The following is a 22,777-nucleotide window of genomic DNA, read 5'->3' as shown; positions in this document are numbered from 1 at the left end:
TCTGCTGCCAAACGCGGGATACGATGTCCGGGCGGTCTTGTGCGCTTTGGTTTGGCTCCGGTATCTTTTCCTGGATCTCCTCCCACGTAGGATTGCACGTCATAGTGACGAAGACGTCCGGTTTACCGTACTCCCGCACGATAGCCATGGAATCTTGGTAAGACTTGTACATGGCCCGCAGACTCCCCGAATGCGTAGCTGGTAGAACGATGCGCTAGCCAATTTGGTCCAGGAAGTGTCCCGAGCGACGCTGCGGATGCGGCGCCGAAACTCGGGGTCTGTGTACAACTCGTGCAGTCGCGGTGGCGCAGCAGGTAGTGGGGGTAGCTGCACCGCTCCCTCTAAACAGCAGCCTTTCTTGGACTCCGCAGGCCATTTCCACGCGTTGCAATGAGGGCAGACCGTAGTCGGAGGCAGTCTGTGGCGCCCATCGACGATGTGCTGAGCATAGAGACTCTGAAATCTTCCTGGCTCGCGAGTGCATGACCTCTGCGAAGAGTGCTGCGTCGTATACGCTCTCGTTGCCGCCGTTCCTCTCTCTCATCTTCGTCCAGAGCATCGCGAACCGTGGCTTGATGCTCCCGACGGGCGACTCGCTCCTCTTCGACCACTTCCTGACTTAGCGCAGCTCGACGTTCTTCCTGACGAACACGTTCACGTTCCTGCCGTTCCTCACGTTCATCAGGAGCTTCTTGCTGACGGCGTTGTGCATGTTGAATACGGTTGGTCTCCTGCGCGATCTCCAGTTGTTGCTTGGTTTAATTAGCTCTTCTATCGGCCTGTAGTAAACGATTTTGTTCGCGTGCTGTACTCCGTTTAGCTTCGGGGACTGACGCTCGATGTGCCTGTTGGCGTTCTGCATCTCTGCGTCGTTGACGCCCGCGCTGGGATCCCGGCATGTTAGCCCTTCTAATTCGAGCGCTCTATCGGTCGCGAGCTCGAGTGCGCCCCTTTTGAGAAGCCGACATTGCTGCGCGCCGCCTACGCGCCGTCTGCGCCGAGGTAAGGGGAGGCGGTGGCTCCATTGTGGTGACATCCTCCGCTGCAACTGTAGGAAGAACAGGCACCGCTGCCGGGACCGGAGGCTGTTCTCTGCGGACTGGCGGAGGCACAGCAGACGCGTTTCCGGCCGCAACGTGACTCTCGACTGTCGTGATCGCTGCGGCTGCGGCTGTCACGTTAAGCGCTCGAAATTCCTTGTTTAAGTTGTGGCGCTTAGCCCTCCGACGTCCCTGGCGGCGCTTTTTAACGGCAGGCTCCTCCGGGTTAGTGGGAGTTGCGTTGATACGCTCGTTATCCCGCATGGCCTGCTCGATGTCCTCGCGCGTCCTTTTCCTTTTCGTTCGAGCCATTATGGTCTACGCACACGTAACAGAGTCACATGACGCGTTAGACATAAAGTCTAAGAACACCGTCGCCATTTCCAGGGTCCTGTACACGCGCCGCCCCGCGGACACAGAAGCGCAAATAGGTGCGTCCATAAAGCGCGGGTCTCATACATGACCACTGGCCCGGATATGAGGCAGGTCACCCGGCTTCGCCGAGATCTGCCCATTTACCCCGGATTGGTTTGAGAATTCCCACGCCGCTGGCAGGCGGACGTGGGCACCTCAGGGTCGCGGCTCCCAAGAGCGGTCGCTGCGGCAAGGGCACGTGCAATCCTACGTCGGCGGCGGGTGCCAGCTGCAGTCTTTCTTATCATCTTAAAATGGGTATTGCTACCCACTTTAGAGAAAGTAACGGTCAGTATAGTGGAGAGCTGCAGTAACCAAATGCCATTCCCCAAGGTAATTAAACCCCGGGTGCAGGTAAGTGAGCAATGTTGCAGATTCGGGACAGCCTGCCTGGCATCTGTGCACCAACGGGGGAGTCTCGACTACATGGCCGTGTCGTGGAACCCACTGCAACTCCCCCGTGGCCCCACCGGAGTAGGCACCAGGCCGCCCTTAATCCCACACTATAATACCTCGACTGTCCTGAAGGTACCAGTTATCCCAACAGGCGGAACTCCCGAAACCGACACGTATATTACAGTTTGGAAACTATGTAGCTAAGCGTACCTCAGTCCCTGTGCGGCGCTCGCGTCCTGTGGGGCTCGCAGCGGCCCCCGACGTCCGAGCACTTCCTCGCTCCGCCGCGCGCGAAATTCAAAAAAGGAAATGTGAGCGCTGAGGCAAAATCGGCCAATCACAGGACGAATAAAATAACGCATGGCTATGCGTTTGTAATATCGGGCAAAGATAAGGCGGTCCGGAAGATGGTGAGATGCCATAGGGCAGGCTACTAATGCACTAATGCAGGGCGGTAGGATGATGCTCTACGGCAGGCTGATGCCCCAAGGGCGGAATACGACGGACAAGAGAGAGACAGAATGGAGACTCTGTTAGTTGGGGGTTAACATCTTGAAAATTCGACCATGAATTGAACTTTCGACTATCACTCAGAACAGCCGTGTGCGAAGGGTGAACCGCAGCACAGACGTTGCTTGCCAGCAGGTACACATAGTACAGATCCGTGTACACTGTAGCCCCCAAGGCTCTGCACTATTGCGGACTCGACACGGATCGAACTCGAGGCTTCGATGTTAGTGGTGGCGACCTACGCACGTTACCTTATATTTTTCTGCTGAACACCTAAAGGCGAACCTTACCACTTGGGAAAATTGCTGCTCTATTAGACTTAAGCACAAGTAGATAAGTCCACACTGTATCCCAAAATCAATAATATCAAACGCTAGCTTACGGTCTCTTATTACGGGCTGCTCGACACCAGAAAAACAATATAGTATCGCAGGTGATACGCTGATCGCATTAATGCTAAATACATCACGCCTACAGTGAAACATAAGTGTTAGAAGAAATAACCAGCCAAACATGACAACGGATTAATCGTACCGATCCAGCTTCAACTCTATCTTGTACACGACGATCACGGAGTATGCGCTGCGCCTACACGCGATCTTCGTAATTGAGATGACTAACAGACTCTATAGAATTTTCCCACTGTAGTTCGGCGTCCATCTCTCGGTCTTCGTTATAAATCCAACGGACGACCCGTACATACGGGTATCGTTGTGATCTGTCTGCTCAGATTGCACAACACTGTGCCAATCCCAAACTGAATTAGATTCTCACTAATGCTACGTTCTCTGTGTGTCTGTGTCCTACCTTGAACTTCGGAGGCGAGCTTCCGGGGGATCGGATCCCACCGGATCACTTCCCCCTCCAGCTTGGTGCGTGAGCACTGTAGACGAGCGGCTACACCGCGGGTGTTGCCTTCTTCCGGCGGCGCTTCTTCGGCACCGGCAACGCGGTAGCGGCCGTCGGCAGGCGGCCAGCCAGCGCGTCCAGGGCCGCCGTCATATGGAGTCTGTCGGGGTCGTCGGGTTTCTCATCGACGAAACGGGCGAAGAGGACCGGCACGTCCTCTTTGATGACCTCAGCAGGCTCCCAGGAGGTCTCGACCTCATCCAGCCCAAACCACTTCACTTGCAGTTCCCATTGCTGCGTGTCGGGGCTGAGCCGACACGCTCTGAGGGCCTCCACCAGGTGACCACCTTCTCCATGAATGGCCTGCTCCGTAAGGTCTTCGACCTGGCCGCGCGCAGCCTCACGGTAAAGCTGCAGCCGCGCGGCATGGCGAATGGTGATGGCGTACGGCTCGATAAGGTCTTGAACCTCAAACGTGTAGTCGTTGAGGGCTCGCACGATCCTCTTGGGTCCCCGCCAGACCAGCGCCAGTTTGTTCCCGCTTTTGCCCGTGGCCGTCGCGGCCAGGACAAAGTCGCCCTCGGTGAACCGAGGCAGCGTGACACCTTGACGTCGAGCTACACGCTCTCGAGCAGCGCGCTTGCGTTTCTCACTCGCAGCAGTCATCTCAGCATGCATGCCGTCCAGTGCTGTACGCACTGTCTCCAGGTGCTCCCTCACCTGGGTATCGACCCAGTCGACCGTCGTGGTCACCGCTTCTCGGGGGTGCAGAATGCTGGCCAGCTGTGCTCCTCCTGGCAGCGCTGTAAAAGCTGTCAGCGGCGACTTGCCGTTCAGCCTATCGGCCGGCATTTGGTTCAGTGCCCCCTGGACTACTGGTAGCACCCGTGGCCAGTCCTCGACGCGTAAGCGACGCTCACTCAGCAACGCTTTGACCGCCTTCAATACCTCTCGGTTCACCACTTCCACAGTGCCATTGGCCCACTGTGTGTAGGCCGTGGTAAAGTGGTGGTGCGCCCCAAGGGCGCGCTGCAGCTCCGCGATGACTTGGTTGCGGAAGTGGGCTCCTTGATCGGAGACCCACTGTCGGACGACACCGAACCGCTTAAGCCAGTCCAGCAGCGACTGGTAGACCTCATCACTTGTAGCTTGGATGCAGGCCACCAGCTCTACATAGCCGCTCATATTGTCCTTGAGGACAAGGACGTACTTGAGACCCCCGGCGCCTTCCGCCATCGACAAGAAGTCGAAGTGCAGCTGCTCGTTGGGCTTGGTCGCTCGCAACGTCTCGCCCAGCGGCCGGGGGATCTTCCCAGTCGCCGTGGCCATGCAGTGCATGCACGCGCTGACGAACACCGCCACATCCTTGCGCAGCGAGCGCCACGAGAACAGGTCCTCTAGTGCCCTCGCGGTGGTCTTGGCTCCACGATGGCCGGCGGCACCAGCATGCGCGACTACACATAGTCGTAACTGCAGCTCCACAGCATCCTCGGGGATCCACACGCGCTCGTCCGCCAGCAAGAAAAGCTGCCGGTCATCCGACCAGCACAGCGGCGGCTGGCTTGGCTCCATCGAGTCCTTGGCCCTTCTCGCAAGCTGGGCCGCCCTGATCTCGTCCTCACTGGGCCACACGAAGTCGACAGCCTCGAGTGGGCTGACGCGCTCAACGGCCGCCAGTCTTGACATCCTAGCACCGGTTGGCGCTGCCGTAGGCATCTTCGTGGCGCCCCAGCGACTCAGGAGGTCGCCCCACACGTTGGCCTCGCCCGGCACGTGTTCAATAACGTAGGTGAAGCTCAGCAGTGATAGCGCCCATCGCTGCAACTTGTCTGCCTGATAGCGAGCCATCGCAGTGTCAGGCCCGTACGGTGCGAAGATGTAGACGAGGTTGCGGTGGTCCGTATACAGACGGAAACCACCAGGACGGAGAAGCAGGTACTCCAGCATGCGCGTCGCCTCCACAATGGCGTACGCCTCCTTCTCGATCGTCGGCCAGCGGCTCGACGCTCCCACAAAGCGCCCACTTAGGAATGCCAGGGGGCGATGGTGCTGCTGCTCCAGTGGCAGCTGGACCTCACCAGGCTCCAACTGCGTAGCCACGGCTCCCCACGAGTCCTGGCTGGCGTCGGTATACAGGCACACCTCAGCTGTCGGGCTCGGGTGTGCCAGCGGTACCATCTTCAGCAGCGCAGCTTTCACAGCGGGAAGGTCCGCGAGCTGCGGGTCGCCCCAGCCGCTTTTGTCCAACGGGAACTTGGCGAGCTTGACCTTCTTCCGCGATCCTGCCGCCTTCATCGCCTCCTCCAGTACGGCATACAGGCCGGCTGTGAGTCGGTTGTACTCTGGAATGCTCTGTCGCATCCAGTTCACGGCGCACAGGAACTGCTGCAGATCGCCAGCCGTCTGCGGCGGCTGCATCTCAACGAGTCCTTGCACGCGGTCGGGGCAGTGGCGTACGCCAGCAGCGGACACCATCTTACCGCACCACTTGACTTCAACCTCGAAGAAGTCACACTTCTTAGCATGCAGCTTCAGCCCGTAGGCTTCACACCTGGCCAGCACCTGGTCCAGCAGCTGCAGCAGCTCGTCCTCGGACTCGGCGTAGCCTAGGATGTCATCTAGCCAAGCTAGGATGCCGTTGCCCAACAGGTCGCCGAAGATCTCCTCGACCACTCCCTGGCAGTACGCCACAGCGTCGGTGGCGCCCATCGGCACGCGCGTCGGCGTGTACATGCCGCGGTGGGTGATGAATGTGAAGAGCTCCTGCGAGTCCTCGTGCAGAGGCAACTGCCAATACCCCCGGAACCTGTCCAGGGCAAAGAACACCTTGGATCCTTCCAAGGCGCCGAGGACGACCTCCAGCACGGGCATGGGCCACGGCATAGCATCCGTGCGCTCATTGACGCCTCTGGTGTCAATCGTCATTCGTGGGTCGGCCGTCGGATCCGAGTCCTGCTCCTTCTTGCGGACAATCCGCGGCGCCGACGCCCAACGCGAGCGATGGTTCAGAAACACCAGCCCGAACTCCAGCAGCTTGGCCGTGTGGCGGTCAAGAAACGCCCTGTCGTCCGGTGAGTAGCGCCTTGGCTGCGCCTTCGTGGGCTGCGCGTTGACCTTCACGCGCACTTGCAGCGGCGCCACTTTCACCGGCGGGTCGCGCCCAAACTCCAGACGAAAGCTGTCCTGGCGTCGCAGCAGGATTTCCCGCAGTCGCTTGACCCCCTTCATGGACAGACCCTTCGCTCGCGCCGCCGCGAGCTTCGAATCCAACATGTCGTGCACGGCTGAGGAGTCATGCAACCGCAGCGATGGCAACGCCGTGCGGGTCTCGTGTCGCTCTACAGCATCAGAGTTCTCGGTGGCCGCCGCGTGGGCTCCTGCTGGCACGCGACTCAAACGCGCGTAGCCGCCAAGCGTCTTGAAGGCCAACACTTGAGCACCACTTGAGGACAGAGGCAACTGCCAATAAGCGGGCGTGAGGTTCTTCGTCTTGAAGATGGTCTCCGGCGAGTCTTTGCCGCCGTGCACCGTGTCGCTGCCACCCCAGTCCTGGTCGGTAGGCGCCGTGTTGTCCACGAGTCCCTCGAGGGCCATTGTGTCCAACGCGATGTCTCTCGCGCGCGTCTGCATCAGGCACATGCGCTGGAGCGCCGTTGTCTCGGTGGCGTCCCCCACTTGCGGTTTGTCACCAAGCTCCCACTCCGACTTAGTGCCTCGGGCACGCACGAGCAGCTCGTCGGCCGAGTAGCCGAGCACGGTCATGATGGGCCGCCCCAGCGTGAAGTCCAGCGACGTGTTGCCGTCTTCCACCAGGCAGGCCAAGTTCCTTAGCATCAAGGGCCCGGCCGACGTGGTCAACTCCACCTCGCGGAACGTTACTGCCTGGTGGACGACAAAGTCCTTGCCTCCGATCGGCGACAGTGTGCGAGGCAGAATGTCCGCCAAGAAGACCGGTGTTCCGCGGGCCTTGATGGCGTCCACGACGCCCTGGGCGACCAACGACTCGTCGGCCCCCGTATCGAGGAGAAGAGCGTGGACTTCCAGTCCATCCACTCGCGCTTCAACTGCGCCTGATGGCTCTGTCGCTGCCGCAGCTTCATGGCCAGGCTCGGCCACGGTCTCGACTCGACGCAAGGTAGTTGTAGGAGCCGCACGCCGCGCGCGCAGTTCCGCCAGCAGGCGTTCGGCCTCGCCGGGTTGGGTATCTGGGCAGCCCCGGACTTGATGCTGCGTCGAGCCACACTTGAGGCAGGCGCCGCGAGGTCGTGCGGCGCCGTCCGGCCCTCCTTGTCCGACAGGCGAGCCTCCAGCTCTGCCACCACGACCACCCGCGCCTCCACGTCCACTCCGACCACCTCCACGTCCGCCGTTGCTGCGTCCACCGGTCCGGTTATTGGCGTCGCCACCGGCTTGACCACTACCACCGGACTGCCCGGCGCTTGTATCGCCACCGCCACGACCTCCGCCGCTTCGCCCGCCAGAGTGGGCAGCGCTGGTACGACCGCCGCCCCACCCGCCAGAGCTGCTAGTGCTGGAGCGGGCAGCAGCTTCGGCTGCCTGCTCCCAGGTCATGAAGCCCCGCATGAGCTCCACGACGTACTTGCAGAAGCCGATGGCGTCGTTCTTCAACGGCTTGAACTCCTGCAGCGTCAGCTTGGTCGCCACGACTTCCCGGAAGCTCACAGGTTCGAGAGCCTTCGTCAGGTAGCCGACCAGGCGGCGCTGTTCGTGCTTGAACGCCAGGTCCGTGACGTTGAAGCGGTTGAGAATGGTCTCCATGTCGGCCTGCAAGTGCATCATGCGACTCTCAGGCTCCGGCCACTTGGTCTGCATCTTGAGGGACTTCATGGCCGTGTCGATCGACGCGTAGTCCACGAAGGTAGGCACCAGAGCCTGGCGAAAGTAGTCCTTCCACTGCTCCTCCGTGATCGTCTCGGGCGAGGCTCCGCTGAACTCCCAGCGAGCGATCATGCGCCGCGTATCTGTCTCGATACACGCGCTGACGGGCATGGCCAGCGCTGCTGTCCACTCCGTCTGCAGCGCGTTCACCTTCACCTAGTAGCCCTCGTACTTGTACATGAAGTCGCGCCGATCTTGCATGGTGCGCCCCGAGTACATCGGGGGCTGCGGCAGCGCCGGCGCCGCCCCGATCCTTCCATCCCTTGGTCCTTGCCTCGGACTCGCCGTAGGCATCTCGGCGTCACTCGCACCATTACCTTCGTCGTCTCTGCGCTCGAAGGGGTTGGGGATCAGGATCTCCAGGTCTGCCGGACGCGAGGGGGACGGTGCGCTGTCCAGCCGCATCGCCGCCGTACGTTCGGCCAGCCGCTCGTCCGAGTCGGCCATCTTGTCACGCGTGTCTTCGTGTCACGCGGAGTCTGCGCCTGCGCAGCACAGTAACTAAAGTCGACTTTGATCTGTCTGCTCAGATTGCACAACACTGTGCCAATCCCAAACTGAATTAGATTCTCACTAATGCTACGTTCTCTGTGTGTCTGTGTCCTACCTTGAACTTCGGAGGCGAGCTTCCGGCGGATCGGATCCCACCGGATCACGTTGGATGCCATCTTGCTCATGCTCCTCCTCCTCGTAGTCTGAATCGTCGAGCGGGATAACTTCAGGTATGACTGGCTCAGGAACTACTTCAGGTGGAGCATTCATGGGCGGATTTCGCCGAGCCGTAGAAATAGGTTGATGGGACTGGTACGAATTGTCGGTAGGTACCATAGCAATAGTTTGGAGCGGAGGTCGCCGCTGAGCATTGTTAGGAGATGCACTATCCGTAATTGGGGGTGGAGGCGGCCGCTGCAAATTGGCAGGAGGACGGACAGGTTATGCTCAGCTCGGCTATCTTGTTGCTGGAGTGGTGGAGGCGGCCGCTGTAAATTGGCACGAGGAACGGACAGGTTATGCTCAGTTCGGCTATCTTGTTGCTGGAGCTCAGGGAATTCCCTCACCACATCGGCCCGGCGTATATGGCACTGTGGCCCTCTCAAGAAACTACGGATGCTTCACGCAACTTCTCGGTTTTCAATACCTCTGCGCATGATTGATACGCGCAAGGAATCCATCGCACCTCCCTCCATAGTTACTCCGTAAGGCCACAATCTTCTGCAAAGTTTCCGGAACTGTTTTATAGACAGCATACTGGATAATGCTGGAATGATATCACATAGCTTTTTAACGCGAATCTTTTTAATATAACTTTATTGATGGCGACTCGATTGAAACTTTATGATAGCTATATTGGTGATAATCGAGTGAAAGATTGGCAGTTTCATTCTTTGATGGATAGCTTTGGTCTTTGCGTTAGGTATGTTGTTTTGTAGAGCACTGCCACTACATATCTCGATCAGCGAAAGGAGAGTCACTGCGTATAACGACCGGGCACCATTATTGCCTCGAGTTAGGAGCAGAGCCCCTCATCACTGTCATTCCGGTGCAGCGTCCGCTCACCATATCCGGCGCAGGGTCTGCTCGCAATTACTACTACTACTACTACTACTACTACTACTACTACTACTACTACTACTACTACTACTACTACTACTACTACCGTTTTGCCAGGCGCAGCGTATGCTCGCCATATTCCGGCACAGCGCCCGCTCGTCTTAACTACCACAATTGCGGTGCACCGTCGAGTCGCCAGTTCTACTACCAATTACCAGCGGCGTCACTTCATCACTTTCGCAAATTCTTCGACACTACCAAGCACGGCTTTAGCTCTCCACCCGCATGTGCAACGAGTATTCCGCTTGCACATCTCTGCACCCAACCATCACGGTGCGCTCGCCTTCTGTATATGTATATAATTTTGCCTGTGTATAGCTTTTCTCGACGTTATGTACTCGTACTGAAGTCATTAGTACCGTTTTTTTTTATGACTACTTATGCACTGGTGTTTAGGACAGCAGTATAAAATTTGTATATTGTGTAGCTAATTTACTAAGTATAAACGCACATACCGTGTGCACCAGAGGTCGGAAAAAATAGTGCAATACAATAAATAATCAGTTTTTTCAATATAATTTTTATTACTGGCCTACACTGATCTCCATACAATATAAAATTGACCCAATTGTTGGCAATAAATTTGTAAATAGTGCCCAGACTGGCAAATACCGAAAGTCTAGCCAATAAACCTCCAGTCTATAGGCCAGGGTCACTTGAGTGCAGTATCACCGCTGGCGCAACACTGTGTGCGCCCTGGCTGCCGGGCTATAGAGGCTGCTACGTATTGCTTCTTCGAGTGTGACCCCGTCCAGATGTTGTGACAGAACCATGGGCTCCAGATTTTCGATGCTCCCTGGGGGAAAGCTGCTGATCTTCCCGTACGACCGCTATGTCCATGACGAATGGCGCCATTTTGGTGAGATCCTTCTATGGCGCATCTACACAGCTATGCGCCTCCGGAACGATATTTATTTCCACGTGTGCGTGCGATCAGCCCATACATTCCCCGTTTGAGCTGCTCATTTGACACCACTACCAGCACCTCTATCGCCGATCAACCGAGTTTAATCTTAATAGTGACGGGATCAGGACAGTTTTGCGCCTGGGGTTCCCTGAACCTGTTGATGGCGCCGTTCAACTCCCAGCTAGCACCATTAGATTGAGCCTACTCTCTTGAAAATTGCGATCTCAACTGATATATCCCTCTGTAAAGTGATATAAGTTGTACCATTTCTGTACCAATACAATATAAATTGCGGCAATTTTTATTATTGTTTAGCTAAAAATTGCAGTTTTTATTAGTGGCAGCTGGTGGATCCAATTCAATATCATACTGTATTGGCGGACCTCCGGTGTGCACCACTATTTACCTCATAAGATCCAAAGCTCCAAAGCAATGCTAAGATCCGAAGCAAACGAAGCTACACAACATACTTCGTAGAGAAAATCTCTAGGCCTCACTATCAAAATCTACTGCGGGCCTCAGATGCGCGTCCACGCCGCTGTGTGGAAGTACGCAGAACTGCACGGATCGGTGTACGCCGTATCATACACTCTCAAACGCTCTCTACGTTGTGCGGGGACAAACAACTCAAGTCAGATGCGGTGTGGCTGCTTCGTCCAGGCGGGAAGCAACTATGGAACGGTTGGAGTTCGCTTTCTCCCGAACAGCGTGCGGAATTCATGGCACGCTTCCCTGACCCGACATTTCCGCACCAAGACACAGGTATATTGGATGGACGACGCACCCGTACAAACAACCCGAAGTCGAGGTTTGCTATGGGGGCACCAGATTCGGCTAACGAGATACAAGAATCAAGAAGTCCATTATTGGCTAATATGAAGAAATGCTCATGTGAAAAAGAACTCGAGCAAAATCTTCGCGAGCTGGTCAAGGCCCGTACACGGTACTTCATCGTGTACACGATAGAATCACTATTGCATCTACAAACTGCTTACGACCGTGGCAGTCTCTCTGGCGTCATCGATGCGGTGTGCAAAACAGTGGAAAGTGCTATACTACAGTGCCGATCGAGTTCTTGCCGAGGTGAAAGCAGTGATGAAGCGTACGCAGCTGTCGCTGCACGGGTAGCTGATATACGGAGTACAATGCAAGGAATAGCTGCGTTCCCGCCTGAGTACGTTGATCCCAGCGAAGAGCCCTCGCCAGATTTCTCAGCAAGCCGCATCAAGAGATCACATGCCGAGTATTGTGCTGCTACAGAAAAGGCGTACAAGAGTCATGTTGCTGCGGGCGTTTCGATGGACCCAGATCAACCAATTCTTTCACCACCTGCCAAGAATTTATCAAGACGCAAGGCATCCCCACGTTCCAGTTTCTAGAAAAGCAGGTATGATAGAGTTCTATCTTGATCGAAGCTGATCATTTGTGGAATCAAAGCTGTTTAAAAACGATTTGAATTACGCGATGATAAGCAAACTTCGAATATATGAGAATTAACCTACAGATCCTGTGTTGTTGCCTGCATACCCAACTACTCCACACATAACGCGGGTGTGGCCCTGCGCGGCCTTTCACCTCGATTCTCCCGACCTCGTCCTCGTCCGCCCAAACGACGGCTGTGGAAACGCTTTTGTTTGGTTTTTCTCCCAGTAGGAGTTGTCCTCGAGCTCTCAGAGCTGGTACGAGATGAACCCAGCAAGAATACTTGAAAAATGCTCGGCATCTACAAGTGTGAGCTAAACAATTTACAGACCCAACGTCGTTCGGCTGTCCCCATCTCTCCATGCGGTTTTTGTTCCGTTCTCCGCGTTTGGCATCGTCACGGGCACCTTCAATCGAGCAAATATCACGTACGAGCATTATATTGCTCCCTCCTGGTATATACCCCGTTAGAAAACGAACGTCAAGGCGGGGATGCGATACGAATAGTCTGCCTTTCGATACTAATTTCTTGTGGCGTGCCATCAGCGGTTTGTGAACGATAGGCGTCGCAGCAAATGCGACCCGAGCGACAGATTTGTGATGACACAAACCCAGAGGTTCTGCAACAATTTGCATAACTTTGAACGGACATGGAGCGTGCATTGAGACTTGATCACCCTATTAAACTGTTCGCAGGGATTGTTTGTCTTAGCGAACCCACTCGGTGAATGGAAGCACTACCACGCCCAATAGCGAGTGCGAAGCCAATGTGCCACAAAGTAATCCGTAAAATCAGCTAGTTCTGGTATCTGCGACTACGCAAACAGGGCCTTGATCTTGAAAGCAACAAACTCGTCGTAATTGCGGCTGTAGTGCATCTCGTAAATGTGCCGAACACGCGGTGTTTAGCTTGATTAGTCAAACCAGCGATTCGAGACCGGACTTTTTCCATAACATGACCAAAGCACATAAGATATGTAGTGTCTGGTCGCTGAAGGGTAAGACAGTAGCCGTTGAATTGTGCGTCTTCAGCATCGGCCATAAAGTAGTTAACACTAATAGGTCGGCCAACAACAACCGCAAACATTGCAGTAGTTGCTCCTAGGGCTTGCTCGCACTGAACAGTAGTTCGTTGTGAAATAATGAACAGAGCGACAGGATAGAAATGCCGGGCTATATCGGAGACACCACACACAAAGACAGGATAGTCAACTGTATTCGTCTTGAAAGTTTCGTCCATATGCCACACGAATGAGTTTGACGATCTGTCAGCATTCCGAATCATGGACTTGGTCGACACGGTGACCATACAAGGGTCATTGTCGGTTCCTTCTCCGACTTTTGGTGTCCCGCGCTCGTCCACCGCGTAACGAAACACGAAAGCAGTGTCATCATCTAAATCACTGTGATATCTGTGGTGCCACTCTAGCAGGACCATATCGTCGACAAGGTCTGAATTGTTCATGTTTGTTCTCTTGTGGTAGTAAACGAAGTTTGAATTTGTTGAGAGAGGGTACTGTGGAGCTAGTGAGATAATAAGTATCAATCAGGGAATGTTGAATGTTGGCTGGTGTGTAGTTCTGATCAATCAATCGAATGATCTTGTTCTTCATCTGACGAGTGATGGCAGGGCGACGGGGGGACGCGACACTCGACCGGTGCTCTCCATCACTGTAGAATATGTGACCTCCAGTCGGCTCACAGCCTAGCACGATCAGCCAGTAGGTACACGCTGGATATCCTTCAATGTTGCATGTTGTAGACGAGCACTTGTACACCCTGTAGCGCATCCTATATTGATCGTACAAACTCTGCATGGCCGCGACGTACTATGATGAGTAATCAACGATCTCATACCGTCAAGCTTCTGTAGCGCTGAGGTATTTGATGCGACTCTGTCGAGCTCCACCCAATTGTAACTAAAAGGCATCGCTACCGCTCAAGGCGAATTCTGGAATTGGTTTTGCTGGCGTATGCACCGTGTAGTGGTGATGGTTTATTTTAATTTAGAAGTCGACTTTCACATCCTCCATGGCGTTCAACTGCTATTTATAGCCGCGCACAGAATAAGCAACCACATGGGTTGGTTTGCATTTCATAGTAGGTTCAAAACTCAAGGGTGTCATACATAGTTCATGGCTTAGTCGAAAAATCAAGACTTTTGGTCGACGATTACAGCTCTCTCCTTTCGCATGTTTTCGGCGCCTGTATTCGTTCGCTATCACAACCGCGGCAACACACGCGAAACTCCGAGACACCTTCATTATGCTAGTCTGTTGGCTGTTGTGAATCACAACTTGTGATCCGTGATCCGAAAGTGGATCATGCTCTTGGGCTCCGATCACCGGGTCATACTGAAGTTCAGTAACTGAAACCACCAGATGTATTCTAATCAGCCAATCAGCACTTTATAAAGAGGATCATGATCCGAGCATGATCCCGTTAGGAACCGGCCTATTATGCTTCTACGCTACTTAGAGATTCAGCTTTCAAGAGATACTACAGGAGCTTGGTGGGTTGGACCAGCTTCGCTCCCCATTGCCGGACGGGGGAGTCTTGGTCAGCCCTTCAGATATTGTTGAGTCGTGAACCACACGAAGATCACACAGAGTAACAGTACAATGATTGGATAATATTGATCAAACACTGGGCCAATCAAATTTGGTCAGTTTCATTCTCAACCGAGCATACGGGGTAGGGCACGCATGTAACGCACACGTCGAGAAAAACGCTTCGGTTGAGAACCGGCCTAAGGCCGGTTGATTTAACAGGCGATCCAGCTAAGAAGAGGGAAAAAAGGGCCCAAAATGGGGAAAATCGTCGAGCCAAGTAATTGTGGTCTTTATTTTCAGGTCGTGAAAATAGCATCATCAGATAGATCGATATTTCAAACCTATAAATATGCTGTCTTTATTCACTAGAACGCAGCTCACATCTTAGCATGAGCGCTCGAAAACAGCGCCTCCGCCTGATTGCCCTTGGTGTGAATGCGATGCATGTCTAAATTCGGAAAACGAGGAGGTAGAGTGGTCTGCTTTGCCCCATCTCTCCACAATGTGTCCCCATCTCTCCACAATGTGTAGCTTCGTCTCCACAAGGACGGCAAGACGGCGGTGGGCTCGTGGGAGGAGAACAATTTGTCCATCGCGCAGTTCGGCAGGGAGAGCGCGCAGTAAGCAGCGCCTTCGGTCCTTGCACTCGGTCTCTGTGGCTCAGGTAATGAGCGGATAGATTCCGCCACCAGAGTCTTCTCGTCCCCCCTCCATTTGGAATTCTGCGCCACTGAGAAATCCCCCCCTCCAACGCATCGAGACGTGCACGTGGCCAAGCCGTCTGTACCACTATCAAATGTCTCATCCCTCCAAATCCCTAGAAATGCTTCAAACAGCGCTAGTATCGGCATGCTGCTTGCATGCCTTGCCATGGCACAACCAATGCAGCTACGAAAGCCGGGCTTGATTCCTTCGTCATTAGAAATTCTAGTTATGTTCCGACTAAAATTTCATTGAAATAGGACAATTTCCGCCTTTAATTTTTTTTTAGTTTCCCCCCAACAAGTCCCCCTCTTAACTGGATCGCCTGTTAAGAGCCTGTTCGATTATGCTGAGGGCACGGGAAGCCAGTGCACCAGATGTCCTGTTTGGTGGGGACGGAAGCCACTCCCAATCACCACGGGCTTTGCCCCGCACTGGCAGTCGCAACCGCTCTCCTCAGCTAATTTAGACTTAGAATTGCACTAAGGTACATGTATGTGTTCACCTCTCCGTCTCCACCAAGCAGCCAACAACAGGTTCGGAGGTTCTTGAGAGAAAGACGGCTTGCCCATTGTCATTTTCATGTGGTTTTCACCACACAACTGTGAAAACCACCTTAAAACTGATGTCTGATCAGACTCTGAGGTACACTAACTTACAGGTGTTACAGTGTAAGCCCTATATGGCATGCGACGTTCAGACGAAAGATGCACTTTGGGATTGGCTGGCTTGACAGAGAGTCGACTCGGGTTACTCATGTACCGTGTACACCGGCCAAAGTACTATCTATGTCGCTTAGAAGCCTGCTGTACAGATTGCTTTGCCCGACCGATAGTCCACTTGGCGCCCCACTTCTCAATCTCGCAACCAACAAAGGAACGTCCGAGCTCCAAACAGTGTTTGCCACCACCAACTATGCGCTTACAGGGTTTCGTGCTGCCAGTCGTGATTCTGGTATGTGCCACTGGCACATGTACCTCGGCGACAACGGCCTCGAGAATCACCACGCTCGACTTTCAGGCCATGCTTCGCTCTCCCTCTCTTGGCTACGGCGCTAAAAGGAGTCTGCGGTCGGGCAAGGTGATTGAGGAGGAGGAGGAGGACGCCGACGAGGAGAGGGTTGGGGCGTCTCCTTTCATCGAGAAAATCACGAGTGCAGTGAAGACCAGCACCGAAAAGGCTCATGAGAAGGCATTGCTAGCGCTGCGGACATCTGCGGACGACGCTTTTACCAAGTTTAATGTTGTCAATGGCGATAACCTGCTGGAGAGCCAGCCATTCACGAAGTGGTTTCGACACGTGAGAAATCTCAATAAAAACAACGAGGAGGTGGCTAGGACGAGTATGGCCTCGACGTTGGCAAAGCAAATAGGTGATGACGACCTGGTAAATATCATTATTGCGGCGAAGACGAAGGACAAAAAGAACCTTGCCAATGACCTTGAGGCTGGGCTACTTCAAAATTGGGCGAACAACAAGCAGTCAGCGGACGCTGTGTTCAAGCTGGTTAAACTCGATACAACGGAGAAACAACTGTTTGCCAATGTGAAGATACAAGTTTGGGCCAAATATGTGACCAAGGTCAACAATGACGACACCGAAGCTGCGATGGTGGCCATGTTCAAGACGTTGTCAAAGCACTACGACGAGGTCGACCTGGCGAAACGGATCAGCTACGCAACGATCTCACCAATCATGGGGAAGCTCGCTACAGGCCTGCAGACCGCGCAGTTCAAGGTGTGGATCGATGCGGGGAAGAATGCGGACGACGTCTTCAAGATCCTGAAGCTGGGCGACACGGGAAAGAATATATTCTCAAGCAGTCGGTTCCCCATTTGGGAAAACTTTGTGGGAGTACTGCACAAACAACAACAAGGAGCATTCATGGCTTCGACATTGGCGACTCACTACGGCGATGATGTGTTGGTGAAGATGATTGAAGCTGGGAAGACGGTACCAATCAAGGAAAGCCTGTCGACGAAGTTAGAACAGGGGCTCCTTCAAAGCTGGCAGGTCGATAAGATGAGCTCGAACGACGTGTTTATTAAGCTCCAGCTTCAAAACAGGAAGGGCTTTTTGCTTGGAAGTCCCCAGAGGAAGATCTGGACCGAATTCGTCACCAAGCTCCACAAAGGGGATCAGTCGGCTGCTTTTGATGATATGTTCAAGATCATGGCGAAGCACTACGATCCGGAAACTCTCGCGAGGTACATCGAATCAGCGAAGGTCTCCGTAAGTATCGGCCCGTTTGCGTCGCGCCTCCAGTCTGTACAGTTTGCTGAGTGGGCCAGAGCTAAAACGAGCGCCACAACTATCAAAAAATTGCTCAAGGAACCAGTTAGTGGTCATGTGGATGTTAAGCGCGACAACGCAATTGTGGACGCGTATACAGCCTTCCTTACTAAGAAAGTTCAATGAGCTTAGTGATGCTGCATCCTGCGGATAGATAGACACACTGTTCGAGCAGACCCGGTGCGTAATATATCAATGCTATGCTTCGGTGATGCATGACGACAATTCTTTTCATCCCTGGGTGAAGAGCAGTGTTGCTGGTTTGGGGGGCAGTTATCAGGAGAACACGGCTGATCAACGCACCAGAAGGAGAAGACAACAGTTGAGTATGTTAACGAAGCGTAGGCTGCACCAAAGAGAACGAAATGCTTAAGCCCGCCGGAGAAGTTAACCCTCATCGTTTGGTGAGCCAAGACTTCGTGATGGGCATACAATGTATGAAAACGGTTTTTATGCTGCATACGAATAAAATGGAGAAACCCGAAATGCATTGGCATACCAGGAGGAAGGAATGAAGCTGTCATTTACGTTTAAACTTTTTCCAGGTAATTCCGTAGTCAGTGAAAAGAAATGAATAGCGTCACTCCAACACCATCCCCAATGGGGATCGAACTGTATCTGGTGCCTGGACTTTAGCAATAGACGCCCCGAACACCTCAAGGTGCTGTGAGATCCTGGTGGGCACTGACTGACATCACATCGTACGCAACTGTGCCGAGACAGCTAGCCGAAAATACATCTACTTTATTTGCTTGGGTAAATAACGACATATTTATTTACATGCCAAGGAAAAGGAGCATACATAACGGAAAATACAGTGTTGACACAGTAATTTATTACTGCACCACTGTTGCCACACCCCAATATTAGTGTCTCGCTTAAACACTGGTTGTACAGCAAACACTAGCGTTGACAAATACAATGGTATTGCAAAATATATATATATTGGAGGAATTAGGCGATTTATCCTAAGGCTAGCGAAGGATACGAACATTTTAGTGGAGTTACACAACTTCATGTTTGGGTGGTAATTGATCTCGTGAGTGGACATGTACAGTATATCAATTTTACTTCGATGCTTTTGGGGCTATGCACCATGTTTTCAACGAGCACAGTTTTGATTGAACAATTTCGTGGCCGATTTGGAGGCTATGACATCATGCAGCGTGTGCAAACAACACTTACAATTAGTTCGTATGTGGTAAGATTTGCAAACATGTCCGCGAAGCACACTACCGGTTGATCTCGAGGGAAAAATATCTCGAGCAGAAGAGAAGAGAGGCGTAAGAGTCCATGGCGCAAAATGGTGCGTGCAACGCTGAAAAGCCTACCCACCACGTTTGAAGTGCCCCTAGCACCTTAAACCGACAAGTGCCAATGATTGGAGTAGAAATTCATTATGGAATAGTAGATCTAAGCCACCTAATTACGTATGCGGTAAGGAGGGGTGCATAAATAAAATATTGCTTCAAAATATGAATTTCTACGGGGTACTTTTTGGATGCCTGGTGCTGTCTTTCCTATCCAAATCACGCGGCAAGGGTGGTTTCTCCCTGGGTTGTACTTCGAAAGGGAGACGTATCGTCACGAGTATATGTATGACTGGTGCGACGTCCAGGTGAAGTAGGTCACAAGACACCATTAGGGGAGCTGGCACTCCCAGAACACTTATGCCGATTGTATTCCTCAAGGCACAGTAAAATCTAAAGTAAGGGCTATCTACGCTAGGCACTGTGTTCCTACCAGCCCTGGTGAGATATCCAGTTGTAGCTTGGGAGAGACGTCACAGTCTTACCCTGCAGCAACTGTTTATCACAACCAACTGTAGAGTTGCGTGAGGCTTTCATGCCAAAATATTACTACACCAGGACAAGATCGGCATGAAGACGCATTTTAGGATTGACTGGACAGAGAGCGACGGACAGTGATCCATCAACGGATAGAAAGTGTCTCCCCACGCTTGAGTATACGCTGATCAGTATTGTGTACAAGTACAAGGAAGACTCCCCCCTTCCCCGCCCATCTCGTTTGCAAACCTGTATGATTTACCCCGACCGACTCGCTTCTCAGGTTATTCCTTCGGTATTTCCTCTCTACAAACTGAAGCACGATCGTGTTCCAGTTTGACATTTATGCGACGGCAGTGTTCAGTGCAGCTCCTTGCCATCCTACGGCCGCCTTGGCGACGGCAGTCAGGATTGGGCGCAACAGTGTCATTTCAAGCAGGAATTTGCGGGCTGGAAGGCAATGAATCATCAAGAAGGCCGCCACTGTGTCAAATACAATGATGAAGAAACAGCAGGAAAAGCTGTGGCTCTAGCTGGATAAATCCGCACCTTCACTATGTTGGAGAAACGAGGAGTGATTCTTAAGTGCTGTTACAGCGCAGTCTAGGCCCGGTTTGTACCATTCGACCTGCGAACATGTTGTCGGGGTCAGACTAATTAATGTTTAGGACTGACGTAGCTGGACCAGGTATGGTCGGCGTACAGAATGGCGCTTTGGCAGCTAAATCTGTTGTTTGAAGGAAGACAACACAACAGTACATACCCGAAAATACTGTAAGTGCTGTTTCCATACGTGTTTGTCCGTTTCCACCAGTCCTAATCTTTAAATCATCAACGAATTCGTTGCTCGAGGTCGCTACTTCGTTAATCGAAACCCGTGTTCATGGAAAAGCATTGTAAAACGAGTCAAATTGATATACAAAGACGAGCTCGCGTACTACCACAGTAGTCAAGATAACTGTTACGTTTCCGATGCATGCTGGTTTCCAGACTTTGTCCTCTGACCACCGAACGTCACCTCTGCCTCTGGAGGAACGACTATATTACATGTATACGCTTCTATCTAGTGTGCTTCGCAAACAGGTTTGCTCTACCATACACTCTGAGTGCTATAGCATACAGAGAACTTCCAGTCATCCGTGGACAGGCTGTAGCGACTGCGAAATGCGGTGTATTAGACGCTGATGCAGCTACGCCGGCTCGGTAGTGCTGTGAAGAGTGGCGGTAGCTACACTGAGGGGCCCTACATCTTCACCTTGAGCACGCTAGTTGGTATCCCGCTGCTACATCAGTGAAATTGGCCTACACTACATCTACCGCCGAACGGTGGATGAGAGTTTTGACACGGCAGTGTCGAGATGAGTTGGAAGACGGAATGAGGCCACATGTCTACACGCGCATGAAGTCAGAAAGCAACGGCATCATGATGAGTCGCGGTTTGCAATTCAGCAGTTAATCGCTTCTGACGAGAAGCCGGCGACCCAACAAGTTAAACCTCACTAGCATCAGACAGCTCGTCCTTGCCAGGGCAATATGTAGCATTACCAGCAGCACACTTTACACCACAGGTGCGTAGGTTGAAGACTTGAACCACTTACCGAAATGACAAGATGCGAAAGGGTGCATCGTGCTATCCAGCAAACGCAGCCAAACCATATTACCGTGAACGGGGCAGTTATTATCCTTGTTTCGTACTCTGAAGTGCTCTTCGATGCTGGGTTATCGGCTTTCGCCTCTTGTGCGTTTCCACCGCGTGAGTCCACAAAAGACTATTGAAAGTACTTCGTAATCACAAAAAAGTAACAGAAACCCTGGCTGGTAAGACTGTCGCCTCGAGCTGTTACGGACCAAGACCTAGAACTATATTACCGAAATAACTGAATCTTAGTAGCCCGGGGCAGTTGCCTGTTCAACTCTGCCTGCCATTATATCGCAATTGCTTCCGTGCTCGGAACCTTCATCGCCGACTCTAGCATGCTCGACATCGCTTTGACACCATAGAATTTAGTGAAGATCCCCATCAACGGTCAGGATGCTTCAAATGGAAAAGGTCCCTATACAGTCTGCCCTCCCAAATCTGAACCCCCCTCAATCGATATGATATGATAAGTGATCAGATTTTTCATTTTTGTCGTCCCCCGATTGTTGCAATAGGAGTTTCCGATACTAAAGCAAAGCACTCGATATTCCCTCTCAGTATTGATAAGTGATAAGTTCTGGGACCAAATATCATCTATATTAGACAGGTTTAAAGTGGTGCGTGATTGTTTGCTGCTTTCTAGACGCGACTAAGACCCTGGAAATCATGACGGCTCTTGAACGTGGCCAGCCAGCCGTTCGAGAACTTGGGGGGCTCCGCCGAGCTCTCGATTAGCCCTCCCCGCTGCATATCGACGAAGAGGCTCCGGGCTTTGGTTTGGATGAGATCGTCGGAAATGGGGACCCGGTTGCCCTGCTGCGCGAGTACCCAGAGCTTTAGGGCCTCGTCGAGGCCAGGGTAACTGACGACATGATTCGTTTTGCGGTCGTCGCTCACCACGGCATCAAGGATCTCGGTGGAACGTTTGAGAATACTGGAGATTGTTGCCTGTGCGGGGGCCTTGGACAATTGGAAGTGAACGCGACACCACTCTCTCAGCTCGTTTTGCGTGAGCTTTGGCTCGCGCACGTGCTTTTCGATCAGCTGCCGCTTCTTCTTTTGAGTAAGGTTTCCTGTGCGGAGCGTGGTTGTCTTGGATGGCATGATCGCGAGCTGGGGTGCGAAGAATGGGTGTGGGTGTGGCGAACAGGGAGGGATTCTTGAGTGAGAGGCTCTCACTGAGAGCCAATCATGCTCCCTTCTGAATATGATAATTTGCCAAATATGATAACTGATTGAGCTGGCCTGTTCTCCCGTGATAATCATCTGTGGGAGGGCAGACTGTACTCATGCAGCGTAGTCACGTAAGGGCTGGTCAAAAGCTTGTCCACAGAAGGGCCTCACCCCTGGCGACGTTTTCAAGCATTTGAACCATGATTTGCATCAAGGTTCAAATGCTTAAAAACGTCGCCAGGGGTGAGGCCCTTCTCCAACAGCATCTGGCGATTCAACACAGGTTGCCATTTCGTTGCAAGTGCTTTCGTTTCGGGCACCTTCTTCGCCGCCTCAATCGTGTTCCACATAGTTTTTGCACCACAGAACTGAGTGAATACCCCCATCATCGTCGTGTACTTCTCCGGATTATTCGAGTTGAACATATCCACATAGCTTTGCAGTGTTTTCACGTTCGAGTTGGTCAGAAACTTGTTCGCTCCAGCATCAAACTTCAGCAGCTTAATGATCTTGACGAGTGTTAGGCCCTGGCGCAGCCATCCTTTCCCCATGGCGGTTTCCACATTCAAGGCTATGAAGCGCAT

General features: G+C 52.9%; 5 protein-coding genes across 5 annotated transcripts; 1 reads left to right on the top strand and 4 right to left on the bottom strand.

Moving 5' to 3' along the window:
- Positions 1-3,257: 3,257 nt before the first annotated feature.
- On the bottom strand, positions 3,258-8,249 carry IUM83_13053 (uncharacterized protein; the record flags this gene model as incomplete). The annotated part of the gene is made up of 1 exon (XM_067937710.1): positions 3,258-8,249. The coding sequence occupies one exon, from the start codon at positions 8,247-8,249 to the stop codon at positions 3,258-3,260; it is 4,992 nt and encodes a 1,663-aa protein (XP_067795825.1).
- A 15-nt stretch (positions 8,250-8,264) lies between these two features.
- On the bottom strand, positions 8,265-8,555 carry IUM83_13052 (Pol protein; the record flags this gene model as incomplete). Its single annotated transcript, XM_067937709.1, has 1 exon — positions 8,265-8,555. One exon carries the CDS (start codon positions 8,553-8,555, stop codon positions 8,265-8,267), a length of 291 nt encoding a protein of 96 aa, XP_067795703.1.
- Positions 8,556-16,325: 7,770 nt separating this feature from the next.
- On the top strand, positions 16,326-17,720 carry IUM83_13051 (RxLR effector protein; the record flags this gene model as incomplete). Its single annotated transcript, XM_067937708.1, has 1 exon — positions 16,326-17,720. One exon carries the CDS (start codon positions 16,326-16,328, stop codon positions 17,718-17,720), a length of 1,395 nt encoding a protein of 464 aa, XP_067795840.1.
- Positions 17,721-21,659: 3,939 nt separating this feature from the next.
- Positions 21,660-22,124, bottom strand: IUM83_13050 (ars-binding protein; the record flags this gene model as incomplete). The annotated part of the gene is made up of 1 exon (XM_067937707.1): positions 21,660-22,124. One exon carries the CDS (start codon positions 22,122-22,124, stop codon positions 21,660-21,662), a length of 465 nt encoding a protein of 154 aa, XP_067795841.1.
- Positions 22,125-22,378: 254 nt separating this feature from the next.
- IUM83_13049 (putative secreted RxLR effector peptide protein) lies at positions 22,379-22,777 on the bottom strand (the record flags this gene model as incomplete). Its single annotated transcript, XM_067937706.1, has 1 exon — positions 22,379-22,777. The coding sequence occupies one exon, from the start codon at positions 22,775-22,777 to the stop codon at positions 22,379-22,381; it is 399 nt and encodes a 132-aa protein (XP_067795808.1).

This window comes from Phytophthora cinnamomi (genome assembly GCF_018691715.1).
Source record: "Phytophthora cinnamomi strain GKB4 chromosome Unknown Contig19, whole genome shotgun sequence".
Taxonomy (NCBI): domain Eukaryota; phylum Oomycota; class Peronosporomycetes; order Peronosporales; family Peronosporaceae; genus Phytophthora; species Phytophthora cinnamomi.
The sequence above is the reverse complement of the archived record's forward strand: the minus strand, read 5'-3'. Positions and strand labels throughout refer to the sequence as shown.